At 41.6% G+C, this 14,794-nt stretch overlaps 2 protein-coding genes and 1 non-coding gene across 3 annotated transcripts; all 3 read right to left on the bottom strand.

Annotated features, from left to right (window-relative positions):
• Positions 1 to 321: 321 nt before the first annotated feature.
• LOC130959573 (small nucleolar RNA R71) lies at positions 322 to 429 on the bottom strand. Its single transcript, XR_009078645.1, has one exon. It is a non-coding gene; the product is annotated as a small nucleolar RNA R71 (small nucleolar RNA).
• Positions 430 to 11,600: 11,171 nt separating this feature from the next.
• Positions 11,601 to 12,791, bottom strand: LOC130957152 (uncharacterized). Its single transcript, XM_057884033.1, has 2 exons — positions 12,036 to 12,791; positions 11,601 to 11,930 (listed from the first exon to the last, which is right to left on the bottom strand). Exons 1-2 carry the CDS (start codon positions 12,789 to 12,791, stop codon positions 11,601 to 11,603), a joined length of 1,086 nt encoding a protein of 361 aa, XP_057740016.1.
• A 155-nt stretch (positions 12,792 to 12,946) lies between these two features.
• LOC130957151 (uncharacterized) lies at positions 12,947 to 13,378 on the bottom strand. Its single transcript, XM_057884032.1, has one exon. It carries the CDS (start codon positions 13,376 to 13,378, stop codon positions 12,947 to 12,949), a length of 432 nt encoding a protein of 143 aa, XP_057740015.1.
• Between the last annotated feature and the right edge of the window lie 1,416 nt (positions 13,379 to 14,794).

Here is a 14,794-nt window from a genome sequence, read left to right as displayed (position 1 = left end):
AGAAGCATCTCTATCCCTGCCATTGGAGCAAACAACTTTGAGCTTAAGCCTCAATTAGTTTCTCTAATGCAACAGAATTGCAAGTTCCATGGACTTCCATTGGAAGATCCTCATCAGTTCTTAGCTGAATTCTTGCAAATCTGTGACACTGTCAAGACTAATGGGGTAGACCCTGAGGTCTATAGACTTATGCTATTCCCTTTTGCTGTAAGAGACAGAGCTAGGACATGGTTGGACTCACAACCTAAAGAAAGCCTGGACTCTTGGGAAAAGCTAGTCAATTCCTTCTTGGCAAAGTTCTTTCCACCTCAAAAATTGAGTAAGCTTAGAGTGGAAGTCCAAACCTTCAGACAGAAGGATGGAGAATCCCTCTATGAAGCTTGGGAAAGATACAAACAATTGATCAGAAAATGTCCTTCTGACATGCTTTCTGAATGGAGCATCATAGGTATTTTCTATGATGGTCTATCTGAACTGTCCAAGATGTCTTTGGATAGCTCTGCTGGAGGATCTCTTCATCTGAAGAAGACGCCTACAGAGGCTCAAGAACTCATTGATATGGTTGCAAATAACCAATTCATGTACACTTCTGAAAGGAATCCTATGAACAATGGGACAAGTCAGAAGAAAGGAGTTCTTGAGATTGATGCTCTGAATGCCATACTGGCTCAGAATAAGATATTGACTCAACAAGTCAATTTGATTTCTCAAAGTCTGTCTGGAATGCAAAATGCACCAAGCAATACTAAGGATGCTTCATCTGAAGAAGAAGCTTATGATCCTGAGAACCCTTCAATGGAAGAGGTGAATTACCTAGGAGAACCCTATGGAAACACCTATAATTCTTCATGGAGAAATCACCCAAATTTCTCATGGAAGAATCAAGAGAGACCTCAACAAGGTTTCAACAATAATGGTGGAAGAAACAGGTTTAGCAATGGCAAGCCTTTTCCATCATCTTCTCAGCAACAGACAGAGAATTCTAAGTAGAACCCCTCTGACTTAGCAACCATGGTCTCTGATCTAATCAAAACCACTCAAAGTTTCATGACTGAAACAAGGTCCTCCATTAGGAATTTGGAGGCACAAGTGGGACAGTTGAGCAAGAAAGTTACTGAACTCCCTCCTAGTACTCTCCCAAGTAATACAGAAGAAAATCCAAAAGGAGAGTGCAAAGCCATAACCATGGCCGAATCTAGAGAGGAAAGAGAGGAAGTGGACGCCACTGAGGAAGGCCTCAATGGGCGTGCACTAGCCTCCACAGAGTTCTCCAATGAGGAACCATGGGAATCTGAGGCTCAAAATGAGACCATAGAGATCCCACTGGATTTACTTCTGCCATTCATGAGCTCTGATGAGTATTCTTCCTCTGAAGAGGATGAGTATGTCACTGAAGAGCAAGTTGCTAAATACCTTGGAGCAATCATGAAGCTAAATGACAAGTTATTTGGAAATGAGACTTGGGAGGATGAACCCCCTTTGCTCACCAAAGAACTGGATGACTTGTCTAGGCAGAAATTACCTCAAAAGAAACAAGATCCTGGGAAGTTTTCAATACCTTGTACCATAGGCACCATGACCTTCAAGAAGGCTCTGTGTGACTTAGGGTCAAGTGTAAACCTCATGCCTCTCTCTGTAATGGAGAAGCTAGGGATCTTTGAGGTATAAGCTGCAAGAATCTCACTAGAGATGGCAGACAACTCAAGAAAACAAGCTCATGGACTTGTAGAGGATGTTTTGGTGAAGATTGAGGACCATTACATCCCTACTGATTTCATAGTCCTAGAGACTGGGAAGTGCATGGATGAATCTATCATCCTTGGCAGACCCTTCCTAGCCACAGCAAAGGCTGTGATTGATGTTGATGGAGGTGAACTGATCATTCAAGTGAATGAAGAATCCTTTGTGTTTAAGGCTCAAGGATATCCCTCTGTCACCATGGAGAAGAAGCATGAAGAGCTTCTCTCAAATCAGAGTCAAACAGAGCCCCCACAGTCAAACTCTAAGTTTGGTGTTGGGAGGCCACAACCAAACTCTAAGTTTGGTGTTGAACCCCCACATTCAAACTCTAAGTTTGGTGTTGGGAGGTTCCAACATTGCTCTGAGTATCTGTGAGGCTCCATGAGAGCCCTCTGTCAAGCTACTGACATTAAAGAAGCGCTTGTTGGGAGGCAACCCAATGTTATGTTTTATCTATTTTCTTTTGTTATTTTTTGTTATTTTGTAGGTTGATGATCATAAGAAGACACAAAATCAATTGAAAAAGCAAAAACAGAATGAAAAACAAGAAGAAAAACAGCACACCCTGGAGGAAGAACCCACTGGCGTTTAAACGCCAGTGAGGCTAGCAGTTGGGCGTTTAACGCCCAGTCTGGCACCATTCTGGGCGTTTAACGCCAGAAAGGGGCACCAGACTGGCGTTAAACGCCAGAAAAGGGCAAGAACCTGGCGTTAAACGCCAGGAATGGGCATCAGCCCGGCGTTTAACGCCAGAAATGGCTCAAAACGTGATTTTGAATGCTATTTGGTGCAGGGATGACTTTTCCTTGACACCACAAGATCTGTGGACCCCACAGGATCCCCACCAACCCCACCACTCTCTCTCTCTTCTTCACCCATTCATCAATCACCTCAACTCCTCTTCCCCAAAAACCATTCACCTATCAAATCCCATCTTTCTCCTCACCACTCACACCCATCCTTCATAAAACCCCACCTACCTCACCATTCAAATTCAAACCACTTTCCCTCCTAAACCCACCCATACATGACCGAACCATGTGCCCCCCTCTCCTATATTAACCCTTCTTCACCCCTTCATTTTCACACAACCTAAACACCACTTCTCCCCCTCCTTGGCCGAACACAAAGCCACTCCCTTCTTCCTCATTTCTTCTTCTTCTACTCTCTTCTTTCTTCTTTTGCTCGAGGACGAGCAAACCTTTTAAGTTTGGTGTGGTAAAAGCATTGCTTTTTGTTTTTCCATAACCATTTATGGCATCCAAGGCCGGAGAAACCTCTAGAAAGAGGAAAGGGAAGGCAAAAGCTTTCACCTCCGAGTCATGGGAGATGGAGAGATTCATCTCAAGGGTGCATCAAGACCACTTCTAAGAAGTTGTGGCCATGAAGAAGGGTCAACTTTGATCAAAGGTTGGACCAAGTCCTCATAAACATTTGTGAAGAGGGCGCTCAATGGAAGAGAAACTCAAGAGGGAAGCCGGTTCAACTGAGAAGGCATGACCTCAAGCCCATCACTAAGAAAAGGATGGAGCAAACAAGAGACCCCTCTCATCATGAGATCCCTGAGATACCTCAAGGGATGCACTTTCCTCCACAAGACTATTGGGAGCAACTAAACACATCCCTAGGAGAATTGAGTTCCAACATGGGACAACTAAGGGTGGAGCACCAAGAACACTCCATTCTCCTCCATGAAATTAGAGAAGATCAAAGAATCATGAGAGAGGAGCAACAAAGACAAGGAAGATACATTGAGGAGTTCAAGCACTCCATAAGACCTTCAAAAGGAAGAACAAGCCGCCATCTCTAAGGTGGACCCGTTCTTTAATCTCCTTGTTCTTTAATTTTCTGTTTTTCGAATTTTAGTGCTTTATGTTTGTCCATGTTTGTGTCTTGTGATCATTAGTGTCTATGCCTTAAAGTTATGAATGTCCTATGAATCCATCACCTTTCTTAAATTAACAATGTTCTTAATTGAAAAAGATAAGAGTTGCATGAATTTTGAATTTTACAACAGTTTAATTATTTTGATGTGGTGGCAACACTTTTGTTCTCTGAATGTATGCTTGAACAGTGCATATGTCTTTTGAATTTGTGGTTCATGAATGTTGGCTCTTGAAAGAATGATGAAAAAGGAGACATGTTACTGAGGATCTGAAAAATCATAAAAATGATTCTTGAAGCAAGAAAAAGCAGTGAATACAAAAAAAAAAAAAAAACGAAAAAGAAAGAGAAAAAGAAAGAAAAAGTAAGAAATAAAGTTGTGATCCAAGGCAATAAGAGTGTGCTTAAGAACCCTGGACACCTCTAATTGGGGACTCTAGCAAAGCTGAGTCACAATCTGAAAAGGTTCACCCAATTATGTGTCTGTGGCATGTATGTATCCGGTGGTAATACTGGAAGACAGAGTGCTTTGGGCCACAGCCAAGACTCAATAAGTAGCTGTGTTCAAGAATCATCATACTTAACTAGGAGAATCAATAACACTATCTGGATTCTGAGTTCCTAAAGAAGCCAATCATTCTGAGTTCCAAAGGATAGAGTGAGATGCCAAAACTGTTCAGAGGCAAAAAGCTAAAAGCCCCGCTCATCTAATTAATACTGATCTTCATAGATGTTTTTAGAGTTCATTGCATATTCTCTTCTTTTTATCTTATTTGATCTTCAGTTGCTTGGGGACAAGCAACAATTTAAGTTTGGTGTTGTGATGAGCGGACATTTTGTACCCTTTTTGGCATTGTTTTTAGTATGTTTTTAGTATCTTTGAGTTAGTTTTTATTATATTTTTGTTAGTTTTTAGTTAAAATTCACTTTTCTGGACTTTACTATGAGTTTGTGTGTTTTTCTGTGATTTCAGGTATTTTCTGGCTGAAATTGAGGGATCTGAGCAAAAATCTGATTCAGAGACTGAAAAGGACTGCAGATGCTGTTGGATTCTGACCTCCCTGCACTCGAAGTGGATTTTCTGGAGCTACAGAAGCCCAATTGGCGCGCTCTTAACGGCGTTGGAAAGTAGACATCCTGGGCTTTCCAGCAATATATGATAGTCTATACTTTGCCCAAGATTTGATGGCCCAAACCGGCGTTCAAAGTCACCCTCAGAAATTCCAGCGTTAAACGCCGGAACTGGCACAAGAATGGGAGTTAAACGCCCAAACTGGCATAAAAGCTGGCGTTTAACTCCAAGAAGAGTCTCTACACGAAAATGCTTCATTGCTCAGCCCAAGCACACACCAAGTGGGCCCGGAAGTGGATTTTTATGTCATTTACTCATCTTTGTACACCTTAGGCTACTAGTTTTCTATAAGTAGGACCTTTTACTATTGTATTAGACATCTTGGTAGCTATCTTTGAGTTTCATGCTATCTTAGATCATTTGGGAGGCTGGCCATTCGGCCATGCCTAGACCTTGTTCTTATGTATTTTCAACGGTGGAGTTTCTACACACCATAGATTAAGGTGTGGAGCTCTGCTGTACCTCGAGTATTAATGCAATTACTATTGTTCTTCTATTCAATTCCGCTTGTTCTTTGTCCAAGATATCACTTGTTCTTCAACTTGATGAATGTGATGATCCGTGACACTCATCATCATTCTCACTTATGAACAAAGTGACTGACAACCACTCTGTTCTACAAGCAACAAGGCTCTAGTGTTTATCTCTTGGATTCCTGATACACGATGCATGGTTGATCGCCTGACAACCGAGTGCTCGCCTGACAAACGAGCCAGCCATTCCGTGAGATCAGAGTCTTCGTGGTATAGGCGAGAACTGATGGCGGCATTCAAGAGAATCCGGAAGGTCTAACCTTGTCTGTGGTATTCTGAGTAGGATTCAATGATTGAATGACTGTGACGTGCTTCAAACTCCTAGCAGGCGGGGCGTTAGTGACAGACGCAAAAGAATCACTGGATTCTATTCCGGCCTGACCGAGAACCGACAGCTGATTAGCCATATGCTGTGATAGAGCATAGGAACATTTTCACTGAGAGGATGGGAGGTAGCCACTGACAACGGTGAAACCCTTGCATAAGCTTGCCATGGAAAGGAGTAAGAAGGATTGGATGAAGACAGTAGGAAAGCAGAGAGACGGAAGGAAAAGCATCTTCATACGCTTATCTGAAGCTCTCACCAATGATATACATAAGTATCTCTATCTTTATCTTTATGTTTTATTCATCATCTATACCCATTTGAGTATGCCTGACTAAGATTTACAAGGTGACCATAGCTTGCTTCATACCAACAATCTCCGTGGGATCGACCCTTACTCACGTAAGGTTTATTACTTGGACGACCCAGTGCACTTGCTGGTTAGTTGTGCGAAGTTGTAGCGATCACAATTTCGTGCACCAACGATCACCCTTTCTACTAACATTCCAACCCGCTAATGATCCATGTTAACTTCAACGTTAGTGGCAGTAACGTGAGTGCCACTAACGTTGCCATCTTTGTCCTTCGCAAACGTTATTGGCATTCACCTTTTTCAATAACGTTGGCTCTTGGGTCTTCTCCCCACGTTAGAGTTCACATTAGTGTAACTAACGTGACCCTTAACGTGGGCATGCCTAAGCTTCGAGAGCGTTAGTGACACTTACCTTTGTCACTAACGCTCCTAACGCCCCTCCTTCCCACGTTAGAGTTCACGTTAATTGGATTAGCGTGACTACTAACGTGGTGGTGATTGCCATCTCAAACGTTAGTGACAAAGGTGAGTGTCACTAACGTTTGCCCATCATGCTTAGCTCCACGTTACTCTTCACGTTAGTGGTCTTAACATGACCACTAACCTGGGCACTCTTGGCTTAGTCCAACGTTAGTGACAAAGGTGAGTGTCACTAACGTTGGTGATTGCTTCCTCTCCACGTCAGAGTTCACGTTAATTGGGTTAACGTGGCTCTTAACGTGGCTAAATGTGCCTTTGTGGAACGTTAGTGACATTCACTTTTACCACTAACGTTGGAGCTCCTCTTTTCCTCCACATTAGCTACCACATTAATGTACTTAACGTGGCTACTAATGTGGGCTATGATGGCATCGAAGGCGTTATTGACGATCACTTTTTTCATTAACGCTACAAGCTTGCCCCATTCTACGTTAGTGGTTACGTTAATTAGCTTAACGTGACAACTAACGTGGCTCCTTCTTGCTTCCTTTGTCCTGAAATCAAGCAATTAAAGTGCATCAAAGCTCTGTTCCAAGTCACGAGATTATGCATCATCAATTATATCATTCAATTCCTGCCTAATTCTCATGAAATCATGTAAAGTTCACAATGTTTGTTTGAATCAAGGTGTAAGTGTATTTTTATCCAAAAATTGCTTATTTACTAAGAAAATGCATGAAACTACCCTAAAACAGTAAAGAAAAGGACAGTGAAACTGGTCAAGATGCCCTGGAATCACCATGGTATTTCTTCACTCTATGGCCATTCACCTTGAAGGTTGCCTCACTTTGAGGATCAAACAATTCTACCATACCATAGGGCTTTACCTCCTTCACTTTAAAGGGACCTTCCCATCTTGAACGGAGCTTTCCAAGCATGAATCTGAGCCTTGAGTTGTAGAGGAGAACTGATAAACCCCATTTATAGGGTTTATCTTGTGCTTGATTTAAGGGATTTTTTGACCTTTTACCCACATTTATCCATTGAAATAGCATGGTTTTATAATCTCTCCCGTATTTGTGCTTAAGTGTAAAAACATGCTTTTTTAAGCCTTATTTTGATGAATTCTAATTCTTCTTTGATTCCATAAGATGCCTTGATGTGTTTGCTAGTAATTCCAGGATTGAAATAGGCTAGGCATGGATCAAAGGGAGCAAGGAAGGAAGCATACAAGTGGAAAGAAGCATAAAAAGGCAAAGAAGTGGAATCAGCCATGCACGCGCACGCGCACAAGGCACTCACACGCATATTGCAGAATCGGCCAGGGACGCGCACGCGTACCGTGCGTGCACGCGTCGCAACCCGCACATGACTTCATTAAAGCAACACGTGCCTGGTGATTTTGAAGGGTTTCTGAACCCATTTTGGCGCCAATTGCTGATAGAAAGGAATAAAAGGATCCAGGATTGAAGGGGACCCATCATCTAGTTACCATTAGTCATAGCTTTAGTTTAGAGTAGTTTTAGAGAGAGAAGCTCTCACTTCTCTCTAGAATTAGGATTAGGATTAGGATTAGTTCTTAGATCTAGGTTTTAATCTTTGCTTTCTTCTACTTCTACCTTTCAATTCCTTGTTGTTACATTCATCTTCCTCTATTCTTTTGTTGTAATTTCCTTTATGTTGTTCTTATACTTTGTTGTAGATCTACTTTTGTTCCTCCTATTCTCTTTCAATTCAATTAGAGGTAATTCATAATAATTGTGTTCATTTGATTTGTTGTTGTTTAATTCCTTGCAATTGAGTAGTGTAGATTTACTTTTCTTGCAATTTTACTATGCTTTCCTTTTATGCCTTCCAAGTGTTTGATGAAATGCTTGGTTGGATTTTAGAGTAGCATTTTATACTCTTGGCTTGGAAAGGTAACTTAGGACCTCTTGAGTTACTAATGTCCAAGTAAGTGATGATTGGGATCCATTGACTCTAGTTCTCACTAATTGAATTAGTGAAGAGTTAGGACTTATGGACTAGGATTGATATAGCTCATTTGACTTTCCTTTACTACTAGTTAGAGGATGATTTAATGAGATTAATCCTTGCCAATTCTCATATTGTGGTTAGTGATTAGGATAGAGATCCTTGACCACCAACCCTTGCCAAGACCTTTTTAGGCCTTAGTTTACTTTCTTGCCATTTATCTTCCATGCTTCTTATCAAAACCCCAAAATAACTCACAACCAATAACAAGACACTTTATTGTAATTCCTAGGGAGAACGACCCGAGGTTTGAATACTTCGGTTTATAAATTTTAGGGGTTTGTTTTAGTGACAAACAACTTTTTGTATGAAAGGATTATTGATTGGTTTAGAAACTATACTTGCAACGAGAATTCATTTGTGAATTCTAAACCGTCAAAAATCCAATCATCAAAATGGCGCCGTTGCCGGGGGGTTGCAATGGTGTTGTGTTATTGGTTATTGTATATATGTGAATATTGTGAATATATTGCCTTTTGCTTTAGTTGCTAGTTGTAGAATTTTGTTTCTCTTGATTTTTATTAGCTTTTGAATTTTATTTTCTCTTTTCATTATGAATTCTCACTTTGGCTATGAGTGTAGTTACAACTATGTTGTAGGTAGTGAGAGCTTCAATGAGAATGTGTATCAAGAATGGGATAATCAAGGGTGGGAAGAGCCATATGCTTATGATCAATCCTCATGGCAACAACCCCCACCAATGCACTATGAAGAAGAGCCATTCTATGATGCACATCAATCCAATGGTTATGGTGAATCACCTTGTGACTTTCAAGAACCACCACCATATGCCTATGAACCATATCCTCAACATAACTCCCAACCATACTCACAAGCCCCTTCTTACCAACCACCTTCATATGACCCTAATCCATATCCATCCTACCAACAACCATTCCAACATCAATATTTTCAAGAGCCACCCCCTCCATATTATTACCAAGATGAACCACCTCCAATAAATGAAAATTTTCAACCACAAGGTGAATACTACTTTCCACCACAACCTCCCATGGAAGAATACTCATATCCATTGATCCAAGAGCCATATGATCCCTATCATGATATCCAAGCGGATCAAGAGTCAAGGGATCATCTCAAGGAAGTATTGGATCAATTTCAAGCAACCATGGAGTGTGTTGTGCAACAAGTGGAAAGAATAGAAAATATTGAACCACCACAACTCTACCAAGAAGAACCACCTTCCTACTATGAACCCTCCCCCCAATTTGATGAACCCTTCCACCCACCCCAATCTCTAATGGATGAAACCCTTGGTGTTCTTGTTCAAGGGCAAGAAGAGATGAAAAGGGATGTGCTGCCTTGGATGCGGTAACAAATCAATTAGCCTCCCAATGCTTGAACACTCAAGGAACTCCCATGGCTACATGTGAAGAATCGAATGAAGAACATAGCATGAATATTTTTAGCCATCCGTTGTGGGTCAAAGTGGCCACCAAACTCCGACGAATGACAATACTCAAGAATGGGTTGGATTTTGGATTCCGGGACACATCTACGAATTACTTGGTCCACTCCCCTCCTCTACAAGTGAGGGTCATCCCAAATATGGTATTTGGAATCACTTCTCAACTTATCTCTTTGGTGTTTTGAAAAGTTGGGAGGGTAAATCTTAGTAACCAAGTAGTTCGTCATAGGAGCAAACCAAGGAAAACTATCCAAAACAACATGCAAACTATCCAAGGGGAATGAGTCATCAATCAGAAATGGGTCATATTTAAGATTTTCAAGGCGGCTTAGATGGTCTGCAACTAGATTCTGTGACCTACTTCGATCCCTGATCTCAATGTCAAATTCTTGCAAGAGCAAGATCCAACGTATGAGCCTAGGTTTTGACTCATTCTTTGTCAACAAATATTTTAAAGCTGTATGATCCGTGTATACCACTATCTTAGATCCTAGTAAGTAAATCGAAATTTATCCAATGCATGAACAATGGCTAAAAGCTCCTTCTCCATAGTGGTATAGTTGGATTGTGCCGCATCCAGTGTCTTTGAGGAGTAAGCAATGATGTAAGGGAGCTTACCATCGCGCTGTGCAAGCGGCGGCACCTACGACATGATTTGACGCATCGTACATGATCTTGAACGGTTGCGTCCAGTCAGGGCCCCTCACAATTGATGCTGTGGTAAGAGCTCTCTTCAACTCCTCAAATGCTTCCGCACAAGCACTATCAAACTCAAAGTCCACATCCTTTTGGAGTAGGCACGACAATGGCAATGCAATCTTGCTGAAATTCTTGATAAAACGCCTATAGAATTCTGCATGCGTAAAAAAGGAACGGACCTCCCTCACAGATGAGGGGTGAGATAAACTGGTAATGATATTAACCTTGGCAGGGTCCATAGAAATGCCCTTGTTAGAAACTACCTGTCCTAACACTATGCCTTGTCTTACCATGAAATGGCACTTTTCAAAATTTAGAACAAGGTTAGTGTCAACACACCTAGCTAAGACCTTGCCCAAGTTCTCTAAACAACTATCAAATGAAGTTCCATGCACACTGAAGTCATCCATAAAGACTTCTAGACAACTCTCCATAAGATCAGAAAAGACACTTGTCATGCACTGTTGAAAAGTGGTGGGTGTATTGCATAGCCCAAATGGCATCTTTTTGTAAGTAAAGGTGCCAAAGGGACAAGTAAATGTGGTCTTTTCCTAATCCTCAGGAGCAATGTGAATCTAGAAGTATCTAGAAAAACCATCAAGAAAGCAATAATGGGATTTACCCGCAGGTCGGTCCAACATTTGGTCAATGAATGGCAAAGGGTAATGGTATTTCCTCGTTGCGGCATTCAACCTCCTATAATCGATGCACACTCGCTAAGAATTTTGTTCTCTTGTGGTGACCACTTGACCATCTTCCTTCTTGACAACGGTGATGCCCGATTTCTTTCGGACAACTTGGACCGGACTCACCCACTAACTGTCAGAAATCGGGTAGATGATACCCACCTCAAGTAGCCTTGTGACTTCCTTTTTCACCACATCAAGGATAGTTGGGTTAAGTCTTCTTTGGGGTTGTCTAACCGGCCGAGCTCCTTCTTGGAGAAAGATATGATGCATGCACATATGTGGATCAATTTCCACAATGTCACCCAAACTCCAACCGATTGCTTTTTTGTGCTTCCTCAGGACCTTTAGGAGCTTTTCCACTTCTTGGCTAGAGAGTTCACTAGCAATAATGACTGGGAACTCTTAATTGTCCCCAAGGAATGCATACTTCAAATGAGATAGAAGAGGCTTCAATTCACTTTTTACCTCTAATTGGGGTTCTTTTTCACCATGCTCATGGGATTCATTCTCAACAATTTCCCTTTGTTCACCCACTTGATCATCCTTCTCCTCAAAAATAGGGTAGCATAGCTCGTTGTGATCTTTGCTTTGCATTTCCACTACTACCTCATCAATTACATCACATCGAAGAACGGAATACTCTTCGGGTGGGTGTTTCATGGCTTCCTCCAAGTTGAACTTGATTGTCTTTTCTCCAACCTCAAAATAATATGTGCCGGTGAATGCATCCAACTTGAATTTAGAGGTCTTTAAGAAGGGTCTACCAAGTAAAATGGAGGAGGAACTTCTACCCTCTGTTGGTCACATTTCAAAGATATAGAAGTTGAACGGAAATACCAAATCCTTGATTGCCACAAGTACATCTTCGGCTATTCCCACCACGGTAATTGCACTCTTGTTGGCTAAGGCAAACCTTGCAGCCAACCTTTTCAAAGGAGCCGAATTCAACCTTGCAAGCACTGAGAATGGCATGATGCTCACGCAAGCTCCTAAATCGCACATATAGTTATGAAAAACAGCTCCACTAATACAACAAGAAACCAAACAAGGTCTATGATCACCAAACTTTTCAGGAATAGGCTTCATCAATGCAGAAATAGAACTACCCAATGACAATGTCTCCAACTCACCTATCCTATCCTTATGTGTGCACAAGTCTTTTAGAAATTTTGCATACTTAGAAATTTGTTGAATGACATCAAGAAATGGGATGGTTACCTCAACTTTCTTGAATACTTGAAGCATGTTCAAATCAAACTCCGGAGCTTTCTTGGCCTTCTTTAGCATGGAAGGGAATGGAATAAGAATGGATTCATCCATTGTAGCTCTCCTCTTGGGCTCCTTGAGGTTCACTTCTTCCTCCTCTTGCCTTGTGCTCATCTCTTCCTTTTCATGTGGAGATTCAACAACCACTTCTTCCTCATGAATGTCTTCTAAGGCCCTAGGAGGTATCTCCTCCAATGTAGTCCCCGACTGTAGTGTAATGGCATTGAGTGCACCTTTTGGGTTTGGAAGGGGTTGGGATGGAAGGTTAGAAGAGCTTGAAGGCTGGTTGGTGTTGTTGGAGGAGGGTAAAGCCAATCTTGAGATCATCTCTGTAGGTTGGCCAATTGAGCACTCATGCTACCATATTGAGCATTCATGGCACTAAATTGAGCCTTATTATTCTCTTTATTCTTCTCCAAAATAGCTCTAAGCTCATCAACTTGGTTGGTGGAAGAAGAAGAGGCTTGGTTGGTTTAATGTCTTTAATGTGGTGCTTGGTATTTAGGGTAGTTGTTTTGGTGATTTTGGTTGGCCTGATGGTTGTTGTTGTTATGGTGTTGGAATGAAGATTGGTAGTTATTGTTGTGGTGAGAAGAAGAGTTGTTCCATCTTTGATTTTGATGGTTCCCTTGTGCATTATCTCTCCACCCTTGATTGGAGTTATTGCCATGAGAGTAGTTGTTGTGGCCTTGGTTTTGGTAAGATGGACGATTGTTATAGTTCACATTTGCTACGGCTAGGGTGTACTCCTCTTGAATTTGGTGGCACTGATCAGTATAATGTACGATGCTAGAAGACAAGCCACATATTCTAGGAGGCCCTTCAATTTGAGGAACTTGGTGTGAATCTTGAACGGCTTGGATGGAATAGAATGCCTTTTGCTCCTTATGCATCTCGGTGAGGATGGTAGTCATATCCCCAAGTACTTTGGTCAAACATGCTTTGGAAGGGGATGCTTCCGTCACACCCTTGAGGGGATTGCTCCTCACCCTTACGTGTTGTGTATGATGTGTGGAAAACGATCCAACACAAAACTCACTGGCAAGTGTACCGGGTCGCATCAAGTAATAAAACTCACGGGAGTGAGGTCGATCCCACAGGGATTGAAGGATTGAGCAATTTTAGTTCGGTGGTTGATTTAGTCAAGCGAATCAAGTATTGGTTGAGTGATTTTGTATCCAACAGTAAGTAAATGACAGAAAATGTAAAGGGGGAGGGGTGAATTGCAGAAATTAAAGAGAACTGAAAGTAAAAGAGCTGAATCTTAAAGAACAAGAAATTAAATGACTGAAACTTAAAGTGCAAGAAATGTAAATTGCAGTAACTTAAAGTGCAAGAAATATAAATTGCCTGAATGGAAAAGGGATTTGAGGACTGGGATTTCAGAATTCAAGCAAGGGAAATTAAATTGCAACAATTATCAAAGCAAGAGATGATTTGAATTCTGTTAGATCTCAAACAGAAAGGGAAATTAAATTGCAGCAGGGGTTCACAGAAGAACCAAAAGGAAAATGGGATCTCAGGACTCCAGAGACTAGATAGCAAAGTCTAGATCTCAATTGCCTTTCCAGATCCAAATTCTCAAAGCAATTAACAAGAAATTAAAGAGGAAGCAGTAAAGGAAATTGGATTCAACTCAATTATGCAGTGAGAAATCAAATAGATCTTAAATGGAGATTGAGACAGAAATTCCTCAATTCTTCACATCCAAGATTCAAACAAGAAAAGTAAAAATGCTCAAGCAAGAACAAGGAAGAAGAGAGATCAATTCTCCTTCCCAATTCTCTCAAATCTCAGTTCAAAGCTCTTAGAGAAGATGAAGTTTCAAAATGTAAAAATTCAAAAATCAAAAGAAGGGTCCTAATTACATCAAACTATCTCCTATTTATACACTTTCTATTCTTGGATTTTGGAATTTTGGATGGGCTTTTGATTTGGTGAAGAAATGGATTAAATTGGATTTTTAATCCAATTTTCAGCCCATGAGAAATTAGCTTCCAGGAGGCTGCCCTGCCCTTGTGGAGGGCAGAGCAGGAAATTGTGTGGTGAAGCCTCGTGCGTGCTGAGTGTTGCGTGTGATGCTGCAGGATGCTGCCCTGCCCTTGTGGAGGGCAGGGCAGAGTTGTCATGGTGCGCCAAGTGCTGCCCGTGCGTGCATGCTGCTGGCCGAATGTTCAAGTCCTGGCCGTGCCAAGATGCTGCGCCATGCACCAAGAAATGCTGCCCTGCCCTTGTGGAGGGCAGGGCAATGTGCCAAAGGTGAAGTCCCACGTTCGAAACTCGGTGGAGGCACACGTCGCTCCTTTTTCCTTGGTTTTATTGGCACCAAA

The sequence above is a fragment of the Arachis stenosperma genome, chromosome 10 (assembly GCF_014773155.1).
Source record: "Arachis stenosperma cultivar V10309 chromosome 10, arast.V10309.gnm1.PFL2, whole genome shotgun sequence".
NCBI lineage: Eukaryota > Viridiplantae > Streptophyta > Magnoliopsida > Fabales > Fabaceae > Arachis > Arachis stenosperma.
Note: the sequence above shows the minus strand (reverse complement) of the source record. Positions and strands in the feature narration are given on the sequence as shown.